Here is a 23,896-nt window from a genome sequence, read left to right on the forward strand (position 1 = left end):
CACACCTACTCATTCAAGGGTTTTTCTTTATTTTTTACTATTTTCTACATTGTAGAATAATAGTGAAGACCTCAAAACTATGAAATAACACATATGGAATCATGTAGTAACCAAAAAAGTGATAAACAAATCAAAATATATTTTAGATTTTTCAAAGTAGCCACCCTTTGCCTTCATGACAGCTTTGCACACTCTTGGCATTCTCTCATCCAGCTTCATGAAGGAGTTCCCACATATGCTGAGCACTTGTTGGCTGCTTCTCCTTCACTCCGCGGTCCAACTCATCCCAAACCATCTCAATAGGGTTGAGGTTGGGTTATTGTGGAGGCCAGGTCATCTGATGCAGCACACCATCACTCTCCTTCTTGGTCAAATAGCCCTTACACTCTCTGTGAATACTTTGATTTTAAACTGGTTGGGTCTGAATGTGGATAACCTTCATCGGGATACACCTGGATATCCCTGTGAATATATCCCATTATTTCACATTTTGCCGTACCGACCAGTAGAGTTTCTTCCTAAAAGATCAATCAATGCCAAACTCATTTGAACGGAACCTAACAAGCCTAGGCAGGTGGAAAGATGTCCCACTGTGCTAAGAGATGAGCAATAGAAGACTGCGGTGCCATGTCACAGCTGCTCACTGTTTTACATTCAGACAGGACAATAGCACAAACTAGGACATACAAATCAACATTCGCTACCAGTAAAAAAAGTAATACAAATAATTGAGAATACAGCCAGTATACAAACAGGCAACACCACTAAGAAATCTTTCAACAAACAACTGAAAAATAAAATCATATTCTCTTCATCTGCCCAAATGTATTCAGAATAGATTCTGCAACTAGCGTAATATCACACACTTGTTTGAACATAGGCCTATATGGATGACAAAATATTATTTTAGGAGATACTTAATTATCATATTCGTTAATCATTATTTTGTATGGGAATAGTGTTGGTGCTTTCTCCATGAGCTAGCCTCCTATAAGCACACCCATTATTCCCTTCCCTGTCCAACATCCAACCTCCTGAGTTATTTAGATGGATCTTCCTTCCACGTTTCTGGTCAGTCAGATGTATTTGAGCCAAGTCAGCATGGAGCCTAGCCTAGTATACAGAAGCTCCAGGGGCTATGGGGTGATGGGGATGTGCTGTCTATGTGCATTAGGGAACTTTACTGCAACACCTCCAAGGCCTCTGTGTGTGTGTGTGTGTGTGTTCAGCTGATTCCTCCTAAAACACTGTATCATATGGACATACAGTAGAAATGTCATATTCATCTATTAGCATTGATATTCACTATATATCTATATAGGAAGAGAGTAAAGGCGTCCTTATGCTTCCCATCCAAAACAGTTGGGAACAGTTTGTGCATGCTGTATATTATGATGACATTTAGCGACTTGTTGTTCGTTTTGGTCTTCGGCTGTTCGTGCACACATTTTTTCTAGTCGAAGTCGGTAGCCGAAGTCTACGCCCCTTTGTCGGTGATTGGTCAACAGTACGGATTCTTCAAAGTGTTTGTTGTCATTCAATGAGAGACGACTCGTTCTCATGCACATTTTTTCATTGAGAAATACTGCACCAAACAACATGTAAAATTGTGCAACTAAGATCTGCTCTGGAAAAACGTCAAAATGAATGACAGATTCGGAGTTATCTTAGATTCATTCTGACTACAGCGTCTCAATATGGACAAACATTACTATTGCTGTTTTTTTCTCGTTTTTCAAACGAATGTCTTTCCAACGTTCGGTTCGCATATAGGCTCCAGCGTCATATAGTTATATAGTCATATACAGTGGGGGGAAAAAGTATTTAGTCAGCCACCAATTGTGCAAGTTCTCCCACTTAAAAAGATGAGAGAGGCCTGTAATTTTCATCATAGGTACACGTCAACTATGACAGACAAATTGAGAGAAAAAAAATCCTGAGAATCACATTGTAGGATTTTTAATGAATTTATTTGCAAATTATGGGGGAAAATAAGTATTTGGTCAACAACAAAAGTTTCTCAATACTTTGTTATATACCCTTTGTTGGCAATGACACAGGTCAAACGTTTTCTGTAAGTCTTCACAAGGTTTTCACACACTGTTGCTGGTATTTTGGCCCATTCCTTCATGCAGATCTCCTCTAGAGCAGTGATGTTTTGGGGCTGTCGCTGGGCAACACAGACTTTCAACTCCCCTCCAAAGATTTTCTATGGGGTTGGGATCTGGAGACTGGCTAGGCCACTCCAGGACCTTGAAATGCTTCTTACGAAGCCACTCCTTCGTTGCCCGGGCGGTGTGTTTGGGATCATTGTCATGCTGAAAGACCCAGCCACGTTTCATCTTCAATGCCCTTGCTGATGGAAGGAGGTTTTCACTCAAAATCTCACGATACATGGCCCCATTCATTCTTTCCTTTACACGGATCAGTCGTCCTGGTCCCTTTGCAGAAAAAACAGCCCCAAAGCATGATGTTTCCACCCCCCATGCTTCACAGTAGGTATGGTGTTCTTTGGATACAACTCAGCATTCTTTGTCCTCCAAACACGATGAGTTGAGTTTTTACCAAAAAGTTCTATTTTGGTTTCATCCGACCATATGACATTCTCCCAATCCTCTTCTGGATCATCCAAATGCACTCTAGCAAACTTCAGACGGGCCTGGACATGTACTGGCTTAAGCAGGGGGGACACGTCTGGCACTGCAGGATTTGAGTCCCTGGCGGCGTAGTGTGTTACTGATGGTAGGCTTTGTTACTTTGGTCCCAGCTCTCTGCAGGTCATTCACTAGATCCCCCATGTGGTTCTGGGATTTTTGCTCACCGTTCTTGTGATCATTTTGACCCCACGGGGTGAGATCTTGCGTGGAGCCCCAGATCAAGGGAGATTATCAGTGGTCTTGTATGTCTTCCATTTCCTAATAATTGCTCCCACAGTTGATTTCTTCAAACCAAGCTGCTTACCTATTGCAGATTCAGTCTTCCCCAGCCTGGTGCAGGTCTACAATTTTGTTTCTGGTGTCCTTTGACAGCTCTTTGGTCTTGGCCATAGTGGAGTTTGGAATGTGACTGTTTGAGGTTGTGGACAGGTGTCTTTTATACTGATAACAAGTTCAAACAGGTGCCATTAATACAGGTAACGAGTGGAGGACAGAGGAGCCTCTTAAGGAAGAAGTTACAGGTGTGTGAGAGCCAGAAATCTTGCTTGTTTGTAGGTGACCAAATACTTATTTTCCACCATAATTTGCAAATAAATTCATTAAAAATCCTACAATGTGATTTTCTGGATTTTTTTCTCTCAATTTGTCTGTCATAGTTGATGTGTACCTATGATGAAAATTACAGGCCTCTCTCATCTTTTTAAGTGGGAGAACTTGCACAATTGGTGGCTGACTAAATACTTTTTTCCCCCACTGTAGGCTCCGTCATACGATGCCACTTTCCAACAAGTCAGTTCGTCAAATTTCTGACCTGCTAGAGCTGCCCCGGTCAACTGTAAGTGCTGTTATTGTGAAGTGGAAAAGCCTTGGAGCAACAACGGCTCAGCTGTGAAGTGGAAGGCACACAAGCTCACAGAACGGGACCGCCAAGTGCTGAAGCGCGTAAAAATCGTCTGTCCTCGGTTGCTACACTCACTACTGAGTTACAAACTGCCCCTGGAAGCAACGTCAGCACAATAACTGTTCGTCGGGAGCTTCATGAAATGGGTCTCCATGGTCGAGCAGCTGCACACAAGCCTAAGATCACCATGTGCAATGCCAAGCATCGGCTGGAGTGCTGTAAAGCTCACCGCCACTGGAGCAGTGGAAACGCGTTCTCTGGAGTGATGAATCACGCTTCACCATCTGGCAGTCCGACGGACAAATCTGGTATGCCAGGAGAACGCTACCTGCCCGAATGCATAGTGCCAACTAAAGTTTGGTGGAGGAGGAATAATGGTCTGGGGCTGTTTTTCATAGTTCGGGCTAGGCCCCTTAGTTCCAGTGAAGGGAAATCTTAACGCTACAGCATACAATGACATTCTAGATGATTCTGTGCTTCCAACTTTGTGACAACAGAATGGGGCAGGCCCTTTCCTGTTTCAGCATGAAAATGTCCCCATGCACAAAGCAAGGTCCATACAGAAATGGTTTGTCGAGATCTGTGTGGAAGAACTTGACTGGCCTCCACAGAGCCCTGACCTCAACCCCATCGAACACCTTTGGGATGAATTGGAACGCTGACTGCAAGCCAGGCCTAATTGTCCAACATCAGTGCCCAACCTCACTAATGCTCTTGTGGCTGAATGGAAGCAAGTCCCCGCAGCAATTTTCCAACATCTAGTGCAAAGCCTTCCCAGAAGCGTGGAGGCTGTTATAGCGGCAAAGTGGGGACCAACTCCCATATTAATGCCCATGATTTTGGAATGAGATGTCCGACGAGCAGATGTCCACATACTTTTGGTCATGTAGTGTATTTAATCACAGTATTTATCTGTCTGGGCTCAAACATTTTATAGAATAATAAGACTGTTTTCCTGTTGTTCTAGGTGTCATGGTTGTCTATTAATATGCTATTTTCATCTATTTCTCATGTTTGTACATCTGAAAGAAACAGAAATGAAATACATATATTTTGTCTTCTTTGATGATTGTTGGAAGGAATTTGCATTAGAAGGTCGGAAAAAGCCAGAGGAAATGCCAGTAGTAGTCAACTGTCCCTGACAGTGTGAATAGATCAGGTAATATGTTATGGTGGAACTGATTGAACGTGTCTGTAGTGTTTGAATTTTCTGTGTAGTGATTTACAGTGGGGACAGAAGGTGTCATCACATCACTTCCGGTTTGCCATCCATCACCTATTACAGTTGGCTGCAAACGAAGATGGATCGAAATGCCAATACCAACTAACACGCCCACTCCTCACAGCACAAGCCTCAGGCCAACCCTTTTATACACCTACACCAAATTCTGGTACTCTCTAGCTCAGTTGGTAGAGCATGGCACTTGCAACACCAGGATAGTGGGTTCGCTTCCCAGGACCACCCATACATAAAATGTATGCACACATGACTAAGTCTTTGGATAAAAGTGTCTGCTAAATGGCATATACAATATTATTGTAACGACCCGGTATTGTGTTCTGTGTTCGTGGGTGTGTTATTGTTCTCATGGGTGCTAGAAGGGGTTAAATATACCAGGACAGATGGAAAGGTTGGGGGGGTATGATGGGTAATGCATAAATAGGGGTTACTGTCTCGTCTCCCCCTCTTCTGTTCGGGACCCTTAACTTTACATGTTATATTTGTGTACGTTCGGGATTTAGCGGCGTGGGCTGTGGCCTGAACAATAGCCCATTTTAGGAATAAACCTGTGTTCTGCCCTGTACACCTGGTGCCCGTCTTTCTTTTCCTTTATGACTCAGCTGGGTCATTACATTATTATATTAATACACCTAAAGCTTCTCTATATAGGATTCCTTTCATCATCTACAACTCCAGTAGAACTAGATAACATGTAATGTATCACTTCTAAAATCATTTCAACTGACATCTCATCGTGCTGTACAATGCAGTCTTTGATAATCAGCAACAAAATGAAAGCAATAGAAATGGCAAAAGATCTGAGTTTCTGTCAGACGTACAAAAGAGGCTTGAGTCGGTCTCTAAATGTTGACATCAGTGGTACATGAAAGGCAGTGAGATTATGTGGGATCCCTCTGGTTTCACGCTCCAAGTAACAGTTTGAGCTCTTGTCAATGGAAAGTTGAAGACCTTTTGAAATTGTGGGAAAGAAATGTTCACTACTTGAAACAGCAGCTTTACTTGCTCATCAGTCTTCTCCATCTTTCTAAAGGCAGGGAGGAAGCTAAGGTGCAGAAGTCAAATAATGAACGCATTCAATGTGAAAGGAGGTGAGAAAAGGGATGCACGTACATTCTACAGGGATTTCCACTTCTCCCGTTGATCTTTGCTACAGATGTAGGATCTTAATTTGATCACTCTTTTGTTGCTGAGAATTTTCCTGCACAGCAATATTTGAGGTTTAAAAAGGCTTTTAAATTTTGTCATTTACACTTTGAAATTTCAGACTTGATTTGCCCTAACGAAAAATGTATATTAACCCCTACAATAATGTCCATTAATTATAATCCACATTATTATTCACATTTCCTGTTGCTGCATGATTATTTTCCTGCTGTAGCAAATTGGCTCAAATTAAGATCCTACATCTGTAGATATGATAAACAAAATGTTTTCAGCTTTTCTAACTCAGAGCTGTTAGTAATCCATTTAGTAATGGATAAATGAGCAGACAAACAAATAACACACTTTATCAAAGTGAACTTACTCTCAACGATCACTCTCCGTCCAGTCCAGTCATCATTGACAACCTGTATATTCCCAAAGTGAACGTCACTATAGAAAATCCGGTTGGTGCCTCCAGAGTTCTGTTGTTGGTGATGAAAGGCCAGCGCTATCACATTCTTGAAGTAGGCAGGGTTCTCATAGGGCCTGATGGGGAGAGTTGAGGTCGCTGTCGTCTGATAGGTGGATGCTCCTCAGGACCGACCTCTCAGAGTAGAGAAGGTAGCCATCGTACTGGTGACAGTTGAGACCGTCCTAATCAAATGACAATGATTATCTAATTGAACCCTTGAAACTGTGATTAATTGAAATAATAAACATTTGATGTGAAAAAAAGTAAAAAATAAGATCAAACTTTAAAATGCATTTAAAATCGCTACACACTTAACAGTAAAACAATTATAAATGAAAGAATAAAAAGCAAACGAGGCAATAAAAGAGATGAATAAATGAACATAAACATACAAAAGATCACTGATTACCTTTAGCCAAGTAGCCGTGAGCACAGAAACACGTCCTCCTCCCACTGCCCTGGTGGAAACACAGCTGATGGCAGCCTCCGTTGTTCTGGCCACACGGGTTGGTTCCTGTAGGGAAGTCAACAGCAGGGTCAGAGGTCAACACAGGGGTCAAGTCAGGTTCTCCACAGTCTCATTGGCTATCAATCTGAAATGTATTGTTTTGACCATAAGGAATAAGATTCCATTATGAAGTTGCAATGATATTGCAGTATCAATGTTAGTCAATATTCAGATATTAGGTTTCAATACCTTCACATTAAAGGGGCAATAAGCAGTTGCTGCATCCATTTTTTGACATTATTTGTACCTATTGATTCTTGAAGAATATAACCTATAAATAAATACCTCATGAGCTTAGTTTAACTGTTGTACCCCAAAATATAAGCGTATTTTATTCCAATGTTTGTAAACAAAGTAAATGTAAACACACCATGGTTTAAACTATCATTTTGATATCATGGATGGTCAGTCCTTGCATCCATAGCTCTGTTTATGAATTTGAGAGTGATTAAATTTTTCTGTCCCCATCCTCAGCTTTTACTGAAACAGATGATGATGATGATGTGATGGGAAGAACGTTGTTATTGTTTCAACAGCTGATTGGCCCTTTAATCTCAGGTCGATTCTAGAACACTTAACAACAGGTACTGACAGCCTGGTAAGAACATGAAATAATAAGGATGTGATAAGAAGTTGAAACCTCAACCTTTCTCCCGTCCTCGGTTAAAGACTTTGACATCGTTCAGGTTGACCCCCAGGCCACTCCTCAGAGTCATGGCTCCCTCTGTTGCATAACTCTTGACGCCTGTGAATGGAGCCGTTGGCATGAGCCCTACGACGCACACATGCACACACACACACACAACAGGAAGAGGAGGGAGTTTGACACCAGGTAACAGGAAGTTTGACACGGGGATAATCAATGGCCCTCGACTAATTAAAACAGAAGAACTCATTAAAATACACTAGACAGAAGCTAAAATATGCTAGACAGCTGGTCTGACAGAAGGTGACGGGACCTAGCTACCCTTGTGGACGACATTGAGGTAGGTACGCACAATTTAAATAGAGAGAAGGTGTCTTTTCACATTTTTCTGCCCTTTTCTCTGTCAATTATTATAGTATTTAAAGTGACCTTGTGGTGAAGGTGGTTAATCCAACAAGGCTAGAGCAGCTGACGAAGGCTTCTATGGAGCCTGTTTGGCGAGACTGTTCTGTACTGTAACATTTATGGAATAATAAATTACCTGTCAGCCCAGTATATGTAAGCCCCATAGACGGCCATTGAAAACAGATCTGCTGCATTGCTGGCTGAAGATGAGAGTACTATCTCCCGGCCCTCTCCGCTCTCAAGGCTGATCCGCTCTATCTTGTCGGCGCGGGCATCGCACCAATATAATTTATTTTCCTAAAATACAATGTGGAGAAAATAAACTTGACGTATATCACGGTGGGGTATCCTTATAAAAAGATAACACAAAGCAGAGTGTAATGCCACTTCAGCCAGGAGGATCACAGGGAGGCTAAAGTACTGTGTGTGCACTCTGGGGGCCCAAAAAACACCTGGTCCTCCTGTTTGGCTCAGTGGGTAAGAGTGTGGAGCTAGCAACATCAACGTCATGGATTCGATTCCTGCTCGGGTCAGAACACTACAATGCCTGCACCCACTGATTGCCAATCACTTTGACACCTATCTTTTTAAGAAAAAAAAAGAAAAAACTTGTTCAACAAAATGTATTTCTCTGAGCATCTGTATTACTTTGAAATAATAATAAAAAATACTAACAATTGAGCATATAATAAAGCTCAGTATTTGTATTATTTATTTTAAACAGTCTTTTTTGCTTATCTTTATCAAGGATGCCAATAACTTTGGAGATGAACGTATATAAGTTGTTTTGGATAAAAGCATCTGCTAAATGGCATTAATTATTCTATTTTATTATCTGGGTGGTTCGAGCCCTGAATGCTGATTGGCTGACAGCCGTGGTATATCAGACCGCATACCATGGGTATGACAAAAATACTGTTTACTGTTCTAATTACGTTGGTAACCAGTTTATAATAGCAATAACGCACCTCAGGGAGTTTGTGGTATATGGCCAATTTACTGTACCACGATTAAGGGCTGTATCCAGGTACTCGCGTTGCGTCATGCTTAAGAACAGCCCCTTGACTTTTCCACATTTTGTTACGTTACAGCCTTAATCTAAAATGTATTAAATAAAAAACATTACTTAGCAATCTACACACAATTCCCCATAATGACAAAGTGAAAACAGGTTTTTAGAAATGTTATTAAAATAAAACAGAAATACCTTATTTACATAAATATTCAGACCCTTTGATATGAGACTCGAAATTGAGCTCAGGTGCATCCTGTTTCCATTGATTATCCTTGAGAGGTTTCTACAACTTGATTGGAGTCAACCTGTGGTAAATTCAATTGATTGGACATGATTTGGAAAGGCACACACCTGTCTATATAAGGTCCCACAGTTGACAGTGCATGTCAGAGCAAAATCCAAGCCATGAGGTCGAATGAATTGCCGTAGAGCTCCAGGATTGTGTCGAGGCACAGATCTGGGGAAGAGTACCAAAAAAGCATTGAAGGTCCCCAAATGCACAGTGGCCTCCATCATTCTTCTGAGCAGTCGGGGGAGAAGGGGCTTGGCCAGGGAGGTGACCAAGAACCCGATGGTCACTGACAGAGCTCTAGAGTTCCTCTGTGGAGATAGGAGAACCTTCCAGAAGGACAACCATCTCTGCAGCACTCCACCAATCAGGCCTTTATGGTAGAGAGGCCAGATGGAAGCCACTCCTCAGTAAAGGCACATGACAGCCCGCTTGGATTTTGCTAAAAGGCACCTAAATTCTCTCAGACCATGAGAAATAAGATTCTCTGGTCTAATGAAACCAATATTGAACTCTTTGGCCTGAATGCCAAGCGTCACGTCTGGAGAAAACCTGGCACCATCCCAACGGTGAAGCATGGTGATGGTAGCAACATGCTGTGGGGGATGTTTTTCAGCGGCAGGGACAGAGCAAAGTACAGAGAGATCCTTGATGAAAATCTGCTCCAGAGCGCTCAGGACCACAGACTGGGGGCGAAGGTTCACCTTCCAACAGGACAACGACCCTAACCACACAGCCAAGACAACACAGGAGTGGCTTCGGGACAAGTCTCTGAATGTCCTTGAGTGGCCCAGCCAGAGCCCAGACTTGAACCCGATCGAACATCTCTGGAGAGACCTGAAAATAGCTGTGCAGCAACGCTCCCCATCCAACCTGATCTAGCAGAGAAGAATGGGAGAAACTCCCGAAATATAGGTGTGCCAAGCTTGTAGCATCATACCCAAGAAGACTCGATGCTGTAAAGGGTCTGAATACATACATAAATGTATATTTCAGTTTTTTATAATAAATTAGCAAACAATTCTAAAAACCAGTTTTGCTTTGTCATTATGGGGTATTTGTGTAGATTGATGAGAAAACAACAACAATTTAATCAATTTTAGAATAAGGCTGTAATGTAACAAAATGTAGAAAAAGTCAAGGTGTCTGAATACGTTACAAAGGCACTGTACAACACCCCCTCCGGGCCTTATTGTAAATATACCTCATAGTCTATGGAGATCCCATTGGGCCATGCTATTCCAGAGTTGACAAGAATTACTTGGTCTGATCCGTCCAGCCGGGCCCGACCGATGCAGGGGCTTTGGCCCCATTCTGTCCAGAACAGAAACCTGGCCAAGAGGACAGCAGAAGGGTAAGAAGAGTTCACAGCCACCACCAAACAATGTTCATACTTTACAGTCACCTCATACATTAACAGGAAATGCTTTGGGTTGATCTAATGTGAATTGTTCATAATCGGTAGACCATTTTTTTTTGTCTAGTTGCGATAAAGATCTATTTTTCAAGAGAGAACTGGACCAAGTCAGCAGCATCAACACATCATTATTAGACACAGGCTCATGACGGAAATGACATCAATACAATAAGCAGCATGTCAGTAAGAAACATGTACACAGCACAAGCCAGAAAAACAGAGTGCAATACATCAAGCATCAGAGCTTGCAATAAATCACATGGCCATAACAGAATCAATGCATAAACTAAAGGTGGCTGCACTCAATGCTGGTATGGATGGACAGTGGAGTAGACATTTTCAACTCCCTTTCAGAATACTAATACTGAGGCGTGCAGCTGATCAATGTTCCGACGGTTATGACTTACTAACTGTGAACGCACCAATTATAAATTATAAAATATAACATGACAGTATGCCCTGGCTCCAATCTCCTCACACAAACTCTTATATCCATAGGGGGCCAGTTGTTGACATATTTCTATATTGGCTTTAATTTAAGCAATCAGAGTGATTGCCACATAAAGTTATCTCTCTCTACATGAGACCTCGGGGTAATGCATGCATACAATGCTATGAATAATAGGGGGTTAGAGAGAGACAACATTAATTAGCCCGGCACAGGTGAGGCACAAGCTGTGACAGTAGGACCCCACACACACACACACACACACACACACACACACACACACACACACACACACACACACACACACACACACACACACACACACACACACACACACACACACACACACACACACACACACACACACAGTGCCAGTAGACTCATCTCTATTCTCCTCAGCTGCTTATCCTGGTTCATTAGCATCTCTCATCAGGGGAGGAATCAATAGGAAAGTGCCCTGCAGTCTAAGCTGATGTGGGAAAATGGACCTGTCATTTATTTTCCTCTTATTAATGATCGAGAAGCTGAACACATGAGACAGTGCTATCAGTTATGAATGCAGAGAGTGGGGAAATACTGTATTTATACTTTATAGTGTGCTTTGGATGAAGGGTGGAGTGTTTAGATTTTATTGGCTGGTAATTGCTTGATGTCGTATGTACATTTTGTTGTGTTACAGCCTGAATTTAAAATGGATTAAATTGATATTTTGTGTCACTGATCTACACAACAATACACACATAATGTCAAAGTAGAATATATACACTACTGTTCAAAAGACTGGGGTCACTTAGAAATGTCCTTGTTTTTGAAAGAAAAGCAATTTCTTTGTCCATTAAAATAACATCAAATTGATCAGAAATACATTGTAGACATTGTTAATATTATAAATGGCTATTGTAGCTGGAAACGGCTTATTTTTAATGGAATATCTACATAGGCGTACAGAGGCCCATTATCAGCAACCATCAGTCCACGTTGTGTTTGCTAATCCAAGTTTATCATTTTAAAAAGGCTAATTGATCATTAGAAAACCCTTTTGCAATTATGTTAGCACAGCTGAAAACTGTTGTGCTGATTTAAAGAAGCAATAAAACTGGCCTTCTTGAGACGAGTTGAGTATCTGGAGCATTAGCAATTGTGGGTTCGATTACAGGCTCAAAATGGCCAGAAACAAATACATTTAGTCATTTGACGACCTTGAGCGAAACTTTCTTCTGAAACTCGTCAGTCTATTCTTGTTCTGAGAAATGAAGGCTATTCCATGCGAGAAATTGACAAGAAACTGAAGTTCTCAGTACAACGCTGTGTACTACTCCCTTCACAGAACAGCGTAAACTGGCTCTAACCAGAATAGAAAGAGGAGTGGGAGGCCCTGGTGCACAACTGAGCAAGAGGACAAATCCATTAGAGTGTCTAATTTGAGAAACAGATGCTCACAGGTCTCTACTGGCAGCTTCATTAAATAGTACCCCAAACACCAGTCTCAACGTCAACAGTGAAGAGGCGACCAGGATGCTGACTTTCTAGGCAGAGTTGCAAGGAAAAGCCATATATCAGACTGGCCAATAAAAAGAAAAAATTAAGATGGGCAGTCTGAGATATGGCTGTTTCTTTGCATAAGTATTCAGACCCTTTACTCAGTAGTTTGTTGAAGCACCTTTGGCAGCGATTACAGCCTCAAGTCTTCTTGGGTATCACGCTACAAGCTTGGCACACCTGTATTTGGGGAGTTTCTACCATTCTTCTCTGCAGATCCTCTCAAGCTCTGTCAGGTTGGATGGGGAGCGTCGCTGCACAGCTATTTTCAGGTCTCTCCAGAGATGTTCGATCAAGTCTATGTCCTGGCTCTGGCTGGGCCACTCAAGGACATTCAGAGACTTGTCCCGAAGCCACTCCTGCGTTGTCTTGGCTGTGTGCTTAGAGTCGTTGTCCTGTTGGAAGGTGAACCTTCGCCCCAGTCTGAGGTCCTGAGTGCTCTGGAGCAGATTTTCATCAAGGATCTCTCTGTACTTTGTTCTGTTCCTCTTTCCCTTGATCCTGACTAGTCTCCCAATCCCTGCCGCTGAAAAACATCCCCACAGCATGATGCTGCCACCACCATGCTTCACCGTAGGGATGGTGCCAGGTTTCCTCCAGACGTGACGCTTGGCATTCAGGCCAAAGAATTCAATCTTGGTTTCATCAGACCAGAGAATCTTGTTTCTCATGGTCTGAGAGTCCTTTAAGTGCCTTTTGGCAAACTCCAAGCGGGCTGTCATGTGCCTTTTACTTAGGACATTTCTAAAAACCTGTTTTCACTTTGTCATTATGGGGCATGGTGTGTCGATTGATGAGGAAAAACATATTTAATACATTTTAGAATAAGGCTGTAACGTACCAAAATGTGGAAAAAGTGAAGGGGTCTGAATACTTTCCGAATGCACTGAATATTAGTGTTTTATTATTCATGATTTGTATAAACGTTCACATTTTTATTTTCTTCCACTTTGACATTAGAGTATTTTGTGTAGATTGTTGACAAAAAAGTACAATTAAATCCATTTTAATCCCACTTTGTAACATAACAAAACGTGGAAAAAATCAAGGGGTGAGAATACTTTCCAAAGGCACTGTAATTATATAATTCTACTACATAATCTTCTAATGATCATCTTATGACGTTCATTATTACTGGCTATCAAAATCAATTAAAACATTGGTTATTTGGTGGTCATTTCTAGGGAATACATTATGCAGATAGGATGTGTTCATTACATACCAAGTGGGTGGACTTTAAAGTGTTGACTGAAATGAAAGACTGTACACACCCTTTCACCGGGTGCACAGCAATGGCTTTGGGCTGGTCAAGTCCTTCAGCTATCACCACGGCTCGGTACAAGCCACTGAGTCGAGCAACCTCTATGATGTTGAAGCCATGGTCCGTCCAATAGATATTACCTAGTGAACAACACAAACAAACATGACTTTGTACAGTGTTAAACCATTGCATTACAAGTCAGTCAATTCATTACATTTTATGTATGTCTTACTTGAGAAGTATGTCCAATATATTTTACTTGCAGTCAAATATATTGGCACCCTTTCACTTTACAATGGAGCGCAATGGAACAGAATGTTCTGTTTTCAATTTTTTTATGGTTGAACTGCTATTTTTACTCTGTAGCCACCTGAAACTTACCACAGGTAAGATGTTACACTGTAAACGAGAATCGCCTGCCTCCAACCAAATTAATTTGAATTCTGAATAATTTAGTCAAAGCTGGGGTTTTTTATACTTTGAAGTGAAAAATATTATTTTTATATTTTTTTCTTGGTCCTGTGCAGTTGTAAATCAAACAAATACCTGTGTGAAAAATGTTGTTTTAATTTCAAATTATTTCAGAAGAAATAGTGAATCTTGCAAGGGTGCCTTCGGAAAGTATTCAGACCCCTTGACTTTTTCCACATTTTGTTACGTTTCAGCCTTATTCTAAAATTGATTTTTTTTTTAATATCCTCAGCAATCTACACACAATACCCCATAATGACAAAGCGAAAGCAGGTTTAGAAATGTTTGCAAATGTATTACAAATAAACAACAAAAATACCTTATTTACATAAGTATTCAGACCCTTTGCTATGAGACTCAAAATTGAGCTCAGGTGCATCCTGCTTCCATTGATCATCCTTGAGATGTTTCTACAACTTGATTGGAGTCCACCTGTGGTAAATGCAATTGATTGGACATGATTTGGAAAGGCACACATCTGTCTATAGAAGGTCCCACAGTTGACAGTCCATGTCAGAGCAAAAACCAAGGAATTGTCCGTAGAGCTCCGAGACAGGATTGTGTCGAGGCACAGATCTGGGGAAGGGTACCAAAACATTTCTGCAGCATTGAAGGTCCCCAAGAACACAGTGGCCTCCATCACTCTTAAATGGAAGAAGTTTGGAAACACCAAGACTTAGAGCTGGCAGCCCGGCCAAACTGAGCAATCGGGGGAGAAGGGCCTTGGTCAGGGAGGTGATCAAGAACCCGATGGTCACTCTGACAGAGCTCTAGATGTCACACCCTGATCTGTTTCACCTGTCTTTGTGATTGTCTCCACCCCTCTCCAGGTGTCGGCCATTTTCCCCATTATCCCCAGTGTATTTATACCTGTGTTCTCTGTTTGTTGCCAGTTTGTTTTGTTTCGTCAAGCCTACCAGCGTTTTTCCCCTTGCATCCGGTCTTTTTTAAGTTTCTGTTTTCTAGTTTTCCCGGTTTTGACCATTCTGCCTGCCCTGACCCTGAGCCTGCCTGCCGTTCTGTAGCTTTCCCCCTTCTGATAACCAGGTGGCGAATCGCATCTCTGCATGTCTGGCAGACATATCAGTATGGATGACGGATCACCACCTCAAGCTGAACCCTGGCAAGACGGAGCTGCTCTTCCTCCCGGGAAGGACTGCCCGTTCCATGATCTCGCCATCACGGTTGACAACTCCGGTTGTGTCCTCCTCCCAGAGTGCGGAAGAGCCTTGGCGTGACCCTGGACAACACCCTGTCGTTCTCCGCTAACATCAAGGCGGTGACCCGATCCTGCAGGTTCATGCTCTACAACATTCGCGGAGAGTACGACCCTGCCTTTACACAGAAGCGGCACAGGTCCTAATCCAGGCACTTGTCATCTCCCGTCTGGATTACTGCAACTCACTGTTGGCTGGGCTCCCTGCCTGTGCCATTAAACCCTACAACTCATCCAGAATGCACGCAGCCCGTCCTGGTGTTCAACCTTCCCCAAGTTCTCTCACGTCACCCCGCTCCCTCCGCACACTCCACTGGCTTCGCAGTTGAAGCTCGATCTGTTACAAGAGACCATGGTGCTTGCCTATGGAGCTGTGAAGGGCCAACGCACCTCCGTACCTTCAGGCTCTGATCAGTCCCTACACCCGAGCGAGGGCATTGCGTTCATCCACCTCTGGCCTGCTGGCTCCCTTCTCTGCGTGGAAGCATAGTTCCGGCTCAGCCCAGTCAAAACTGTTCGCTGCTCTGGCACCCCAATGGTGGAACAAGCTCCTTCACGACGCCCAGGACAGCGGAGTCACTCACCACCTTCCGGAGACATTTGAAACCCCCACTCTTTAAGGAATACCTGGGATCTTCTACCCCCCCCCCTCACCCACCCCCCCAAAAAAACAAAAAAAAAAAAAAAAACATTGTAAAGTGGTTATCCCACTGGCTATAAGGTGAATGCACCAATTTGTAATTCGCTCTGGATAAGAGCGTCTGCTAAATGACGTAAATGTAAATGTAAATGTAGCTTGTCACACCACCCTGGATTATTGACCTCTGCCTGCCCTGACCCTGAGACTGCCTGCCGTTCTGGACCTTTTGGACTCTGACCTCTGCCTGCCCTCAACTTGTCGTTTTGCCTGCCCCCTGTTTTTGAAATAAAAGTTTATTACTTCGACACTGTCTGCATCTGGGTCTTCTCCTGAAACGTGATAGTACGAACTGGCCATGACTGACCCAGCAGACTCGGACTAGCTCCGCAACGCCATCTCCTCCTAAGGAGCCACCATTGGAAGACACGAGGAGTTGCTTTGTGGTCTCATGGAAGAGTTCCAGACCTTGGCCGAACGCCATGTCCGAGCATTTAACACATTGCTGGAGCAATTCCGCGGGTTGTCTCTTAGGCAGCCTACACAACGGTAACCTCCCAGCCCCTCAGCAACCCGGCTGTTAGCAGGTGTGCTAAGCTTGTAGCGTCATACCCAAGAAGACTCGAAGGCTGTAATCGCTGCCAAAGGTGCTTCAACAACTACTGAGTAAAGGGGTCTGCATACTTATGTAAAGGATCTGATTACTTATGTAACTGTTATATTTCAGTTTTTACATAAACAATGTTATACATTTTAGAATAAGGCTGTAACCTAACAAAATGTGGAAAAAGTCAAGGGGTCTGAATACTTCCCGAAGGCACTGAATTTGACTGCAACTGTACTTGTATGTCCTACTTGGCACTTGACATTGTATTGTCTTATGTAAAGGTTTACTTTGAGAGCTCGGCTACTTACCTGCAATCCAGTCCACTGCAATCCCCTCCACGCGGCTGATACCACTAGTGACAATGTCCTCTCTCCACGTCTGATCTCGCTTGGCTCTGGATATTCTGTTCAAGCCCATGTCTGTCCAATATAACGTATCATTTCCTATGAGGAACACCAATTAATTGAAAAAGGATTAATGTTCTCCCCCCTCATTTGTTTCTATAAACTATAATTAAAAATAACAATTAAAATATTGAAATGAGTGATTAATTTGCAATCCGAGGCAGGAAGAATAGTCCAAATAATCACAATAAAACAATGTCAATACACTCACCAGCATGGAAGTCAATCCCCACAGCCATCATAGAGCCGGTCACCGGCATCAAGGCTTCACTGTTATCACTGGGATCCAGGGATATCCCCCTGATGCCCTCATGAACCGAGTACATCAGGAAAGACCCTATGCCTTCAAGTTGAAACACAAAGCCAAACCAATCAACTGTATGGCATCTACTGTACATGTACAATTAAATTATAACCTTCACATCACATCAGGAAAGACCCTAGTCCTTCACACACAAAAAAGCAACACTCATAGACAACACCATATGTCAAGGCCAATATGGGACCTGCAGAGCATGTCAAATCAGATTCACATCATGGTTTAAATATATTGTGTTCCCTGTACTCCCATGAGAAGCCGGTACAGTACCTTCACATGACATGCGATCAGAGTGGAGGTTGTAGCCCACGGCACAGGAACAGCTCCGTGTGCTCTCTGATGTCGGGAAGCAGAGCTGAGAGCAGCCACCATTGTTGACCTGACAGAGATTCCTCCCTGCACAGCAGTGGGACATGGTTAGGTTACATTGTACGTTACGCTGTAAACAAACAGTGTACATTAGACATTACATTGTACATTTAACACGTGAGGCATGGTCATTGTATATGCTTGTGTATTCATTCAGGAAGCAACACAATAATGACACAGTAGAACAACATGTTTTAATATTTAACTGAGCATTATGGGGAAATAAGCAGAGTTAGACAGAGTACATCTGCATTGCATTACGGTCCGATTCTTTTCATGAGATTACAGTACTTCCAAGAAAGCATTAGCACTGCCATTGTGTGTGTGACAGAGAGAGAGAGAGAGAGAGAGAGAGGGGACGAGAGTGAGAGTGAGAGTAGGAGTGAGAGTGGGAGCGAGAGCGAAAGAGGAGAAGGGGAGAGAGAAGACTAATGAGACATGGCCATACTCCCATGTGGTCTGTGTCAAAAGATAAATGAAGTAGCTAATCGGTCAGAGGAAGTTTGAGGGAGGAAGTTTAAAGATTTACATTCAAGACACCTTCATTCCCATGTTTATTACTAACGGAGATCGAGAGCAATCCTTATATTGGACCTGTCAATAAAATGGATGATACTGCCAATGACTCACAAAACTGCTACAAGGAATCCTAGTGTTATTTCAATAAAGCTGTGCCTCAATGAAGAACCAATTTTTGGTCAGTTGGATTCAAAAATGACAATTTCTGCTGAAACATACATATACAGTTGGAGTCATTAAAACTTGTTTTTCAACCACTCCACACATTTCTTGTTAACAAACTATAGTATTGGCAAGTCGGTTAGGACATCTACTTTGTGCATGACACAAGTAATTTTTCCAACAATTGTTTGCGGACAGATTATTTCACTGTATCACAATTCCAGTGGGTCAGAAGTTTACACACACTAAGTTGACTGTGCCTTTAAACAGCTTGGGAAATTCCAGAAAATGATGTCATGGCTTTAGAAGCTTCTGATAGGCTAATTGACATAATTTGAGTCAATTGGAGGTGTACCTTTCGATGTATTTCAAGGCCTACCTTCAAACTCAGTGGCTCTTCGCTTGACATCATGGGAAAATCAAAAGAAATCAGCCAAGACCTCAGGAAAAATAATCGTAGACCCCCACAAGTCTGGTTCATCCTTGGGAATAATTTCCAAACGCCTGAAGGTACCATGTTCATCGGTACAAACAATAGTACGCAAGTATAAACACCATGGGACCACACAGCCGTCATACTGCTCAGGAAGGAGACGCGTTCTGACTCCTAGAGATGAACGTACTTTGGTGCAAAAAGTGCAAATCAATCCCAAAACAACAGCAAATGACTTTGTGAAGCTGCTGGAGGAAACAGGTACAAAATTATCTATATCCACAGTAAAACGAGTCCTATATCGACATAACCTGAAAGGCCGCTCAGCAAGGAAGAAGCCACCGCTCCAAAACCGCCATAAAAAAGCCAGACTACGGTTTGCAACTGCACATGGGGACAAAGATCGTACTTTTTGGAGAAATGTCCTCTGGTCTGATGAAACAAAAATAGAACTGTTTGGCCATAATGACCATCGTTATGTTTGGAGGAAAAAGGGGGATGCTTGCAAGCCGAAGAACACCATCCCAACCGTGAAGCACGGGGGTGGCAGCATCATGCTGTGGGAGTGCTTTGCTGCAGGAGGGACTGGTGCACTTCACAAAATAGATGGCATCATGAGGAAGGAAAATTATGTGGATATATTGAAGCAACATCTCAAGACATCAGTCAGGAAGTTAAAGCTTGGTCGCAAATGGGGTCTTCCAAATGGACAATGACCCCAAGCATACTTCCAATGTTGTGGCAAAATGGCTTAAGGACAAACAAAGTCAAGGTATTGAAGTGGCCATCACAAAGCCCTGACCTCAATCCTATAGAAAATGTGTGGGCAGAACTAAAAAAGTGTGTGCCTACAAACCTGACTCAGTTACACCAGCTCTGTCAGGAGGAATGGGCCAAAATTCACCCAATCTATTGTGGGAAGCTTGTGGAAGGCTACCCAAACGTTTGACCCAAGTTAAACAATTTAAAGGCAATGCTACCAAATAATAATTGAGTGTATGTAAACTTCTGACCCACTGGGAATGTGATGAAATAAATAAAAGCTGAAATAAATCATTCTCTCTGCTATTATTCTGACATTTCACATTCTTAAAATAAAGTGGTGATCCTAACTGACCTAAGACAGGGAATTTTTACTAGGATTAAATGTCAGGAATTGTGAAAACTGAGTTTAAATCTATTTGCCTAAGGTGTATGTAAACTTCCGAAACTGTATACCAATAATAAACAATGTTAGTGCATTTAGCAATTTTAAGCGACTTACAGTTGCAGCGCATACATTGTTTCATACTGGTCCCCCGTGGGAATCAAACTCACAACCCTTGCGTTGTAAGCGCCATGCTCTACCAACTGAGCTACACAGGACTGCACTCTCAATGGAGGATAAATACGTATTTATTTCTAGTCAAAAGGCTACAACAAAGCTTTAAAGGAGGTAGGACATCATCTGAGTAAAAGCATTGAGTAGCAGTCATACTCATTGCATTACCTGTCTGGCTGTCTTTGTCGTACATCTTCATATGAACAATCCCTGTGGTCTTGTTGCGTAAAACCACCATGTCCAGCCCACCTCTCTTACTGATGGTCCCCAACTGGGCCAAGTTGTCATCAGCCCACCACAACTTGGCACCTGAAGACAGAAAATCAATGATTGTTCATGACTATATTGACAAGTATATTGATAAATAATAGCTATTCAAACAGTCCATGAATACTGTACAGTAGCAATAGGGGTTCTGTGCTGTCTGTGAGTAACCCTTCAATAAAATCTAACAGCACATTTGTTCATAAATAGAAGGCTATACAGCATGTTCACAGAATACTATAAATATCACTGGACCCAAATAACCACGTTGAATGATTGCTTTCCTAGGAATTGTAACGTACAACTGTAACTGAACTGAATACATTCTAGGAATGGGATAATACTGTACTATCCATAAGGTATGTATAGCTCTCACTGTACAGTAGGCCCAGGGTGACTCCTGGGATTGTTGTAAAATAAGGTACAAGGAGGGAGCTTTGTAAAGGAGGACTTTCAGATGTCTTCCTCTGAGAATTGGGTGATATGAGACGGAGAGACATGATCTTAAGTTCATTCCCCTACCCATAAGTCTCAGGGGCACAGGTCCAGGGAGGAAACAGAGGAACTGGGCCATGTGACATTTTTTTCTTATAATATGAGCCCATGTACTGTACTTGCACCCTTGACCGAAAATGAAAAAAAATGTTTATGCAGTTCCAGCAAAACAGGCAACACTGAGATACAGTCAGCCCAGCACAACGGACATAGGAAAGCAGCCCAGCAGTCAGAAAACCTCTGAAGCAAGACCAATCCTGTGCCTGTAGGCTGTAGACAGGGAACTTAACTTTCTCTTCTTTTTTTAACCTGTCTGCAAGCTTGATGGGGAACAGTAAAGTGGGCTTAAGCCAGACCATTCTTGGCTTTTTGGCCTGCTGGACTAGAGCTATCAACAAAGAACAGAATCTCCTCGAACGATGGGAGGATTGGAGAGCATACAAAAAGACGCTGTGTTAAAACCACAGAGGAAAATATATATATTTCTATGGTTAAAACACCCATACGATTTACATAAACAGCAGTCCCTCTGCAGGTGAATTCCATCAGAATCAAACAGTAGTCCCCCACAGAATGACACCAGACCGATAGATAGATAGATGAGATAGTACTTTAATATCCCAGAGGCCTTTTCAATATCCCAAGCAGATAAGAGGTAATATAAACTAAGGAATCATAACAAAAACCAGAGCGAGAAGCCCATCAATTATCATGTATTCTCGTCTAGCTCCTGTAGGATTACTCATGGGGAATAACCACTATAAGGAGGTTAATGGAGATCTGATATTAAAAAAATTAATACAACCATCCAATCAATATGAAAAAGAATGATTCCACCATGATAATAGTATCATGATCAACTTTCTTGTAGAGCGTGGAGAGAAACTCCCCCTCAATGATCTGTACTATTAAAACAGTACAATCACCATTACAGCTACAAGTAAACCTGGAACAGACGGTCAGTGAGCAGGATGGATAGAAAGCCCAGGTTGCCCATCACACGTCAGAAAGCCTGGTTACTGTTTTCTGTTTCTGTAGCGTGAGGCAGCTTGATGCAAAGGTACATCTCCTGGACTGTCGCCCATCACTGTAGAGGCCAAACAAGTCCTACTGAAGTCAAAGAAACTTCCTAATGCATTCTGTCTGGATGAGGCATTTTATCAGATGGGATGCAATTTTAAACATGAATTTGAATAGTTTCAGAGACAGACATAAACAGAAATGGAAACGACAAATAATACAATGCAAGAAGGTTCATCACTGTCAAAATCCCTTTTACTCATGTACTCCAGATCAAAAACAACCCCAAATAAATGTACTAGTATTTAAAACAAGATACAATTTGGGCAGCAAATACTTTTATGAGCTGGAAGAGCACAGCATATTTATATTAGGCACTTTCTAAGACAATAAATATCCACAAAGAGTCTCAGGGTAGTAGTGCTCATCCATAGAATCATGCTCTAAAAGGCAAAACTGATCCTAGATCAGTACTCCTACTCTGAGACACTTTATGAACATGGGCCCATGCACTAAACTCTCGTCACTCACCCATAACAGCTAGAGCCGTGGCTTTGACCAGCTCTTTCTTCATGGTCTCCAGCACTTCCAGACCACTACCGTCAAGACTACACCTGTTGATGGTGGCATTGCCTGCACTGATCCAATACAGCTTATCTGATGTGTAGTCTATCGACAGCCCTAGAGGAGACATCATTGATTAGAGTCAATGATTTATATATTATGGGGTTGCTGTTCTACCGATCATCTCACTCAATATTGCAATGTTGTTTGTTACCAGATAGTACTAATGTTATCATGCAATATAAAATTGCAGAAGATAAATTGTACTGGCCACTAAATGTGGATGTTATTGTACTTAGAACAAATATTCAGAATTGTACATGTGACATTTACCAACAGGCTCTCTCTGGTTCTGGTGAATGATCTTGCTATTGCTTCCATCCATGTTGGCCATGTTTATTGCATTGCCATCTGTCCAATACATTTTCCTGGGAGGTAAAAACTCAATAAGAAAACAATATTTTCCATACAGAACACCAACACAAAAGTGAATCATTGATCATATCATGTAACTAGCATTAATTTGACTATATAACATCAGTTCCACTGGATATCTTGTTATACCTAATCAATATCAGATATTGAACTGTATAAAAGTATACACACAAATAAAATACAAATATTACCCTTTAGACGGATGTACAATGAGACACTTAGGCTTCTCAATCCCATGAACCACAGAAGTTTTCAGCGACCCGTCTAGCCTTGCCACGTTTATCTGTGTTCGTCCTTTTCTGAACTAATCCAATACAGGTTCCTGGAGAGCCAGTCCAGGGCCAGCCCTCTTCCATTAACAATACCTGCAAACAATCATATGCAGAAGACAACATCAATATGTTAAACTCTTTAATCAAATAATGTACTGAGTCTATCGCTTGAACAACCTGTGTGGAGGCATCTCTCTCTCCCTGGTAGCAGCATTAAGTACATTCAATTATGCTTCCACTCTGCTCACCTCCCTCTCTCTACTCAGCCTAACTAGCTCCACCTGCCCACTGCTCTGCTCTTGTTACCTGGCCAGCTGCACTGCATTTCCACACTCACCATCCTCACCTTGCCTCACTCTGTTCTAATTACTCTGCCAGCTGAACTGCATTTCCCCACTACCTCTCCCAGTATATCAAGCCCTGTTTTTTCAGCCAAGCCCTGTC

General features: G+C 42.2%; 1 protein-coding gene across 1 annotated transcript in view; it reads right to left on the reverse strand.

Moving 5' to 3' along the window:
* LOC121556378 (low-density lipoprotein receptor-related protein 1B) overlaps positions 1–23,896 on the reverse strand; it is a gene marked incomplete at its 5' end in the record, with an annotated part of 116,726 nt that overhangs the window by 61,147 nt on the left and 31,683 nt on the right. The window contains 16 exon segments of the mRNA XM_045217360.1: positions 6,327–6,498; positions 6,500–6,597; positions 6,826–6,930; positions 7,571–7,671; positions 7,673–7,696; positions 8,112–8,272; positions 10,484–10,610; positions 13,955–14,084; positions 17,184–17,318; positions 17,491–17,622; positions 17,869–17,994; positions 20,571–20,711; positions 22,713–22,862; positions 23,079–23,173; positions 23,372–23,471; positions 23,474–23,529. Of these exon segments, the coding sequence (XP_045073295.1) occupies positions 6,327–6,498; positions 6,500–6,597; positions 6,826–6,930; positions 7,571–7,671; positions 7,673–7,696; positions 8,112–8,272; positions 10,484–10,610; positions 13,955–14,084; positions 17,184–17,318; positions 17,491–17,622; positions 17,869–17,994; positions 20,571–20,711; positions 22,713–22,862; positions 23,079–23,173; positions 23,372–23,471; positions 23,474–23,529 (1,853 nt within the window).

This window comes from Coregonus clupeaformis, unplaced genomic scaffold (genome assembly GCF_020615455.1).
Source record: "Coregonus clupeaformis isolate EN_2021a unplaced genomic scaffold, ASM2061545v1 scaf1027, whole genome shotgun sequence".
NCBI lineage: Eukaryota > Metazoa > Chordata > Actinopteri > Salmoniformes > Salmonidae > Coregonus > Coregonus clupeaformis.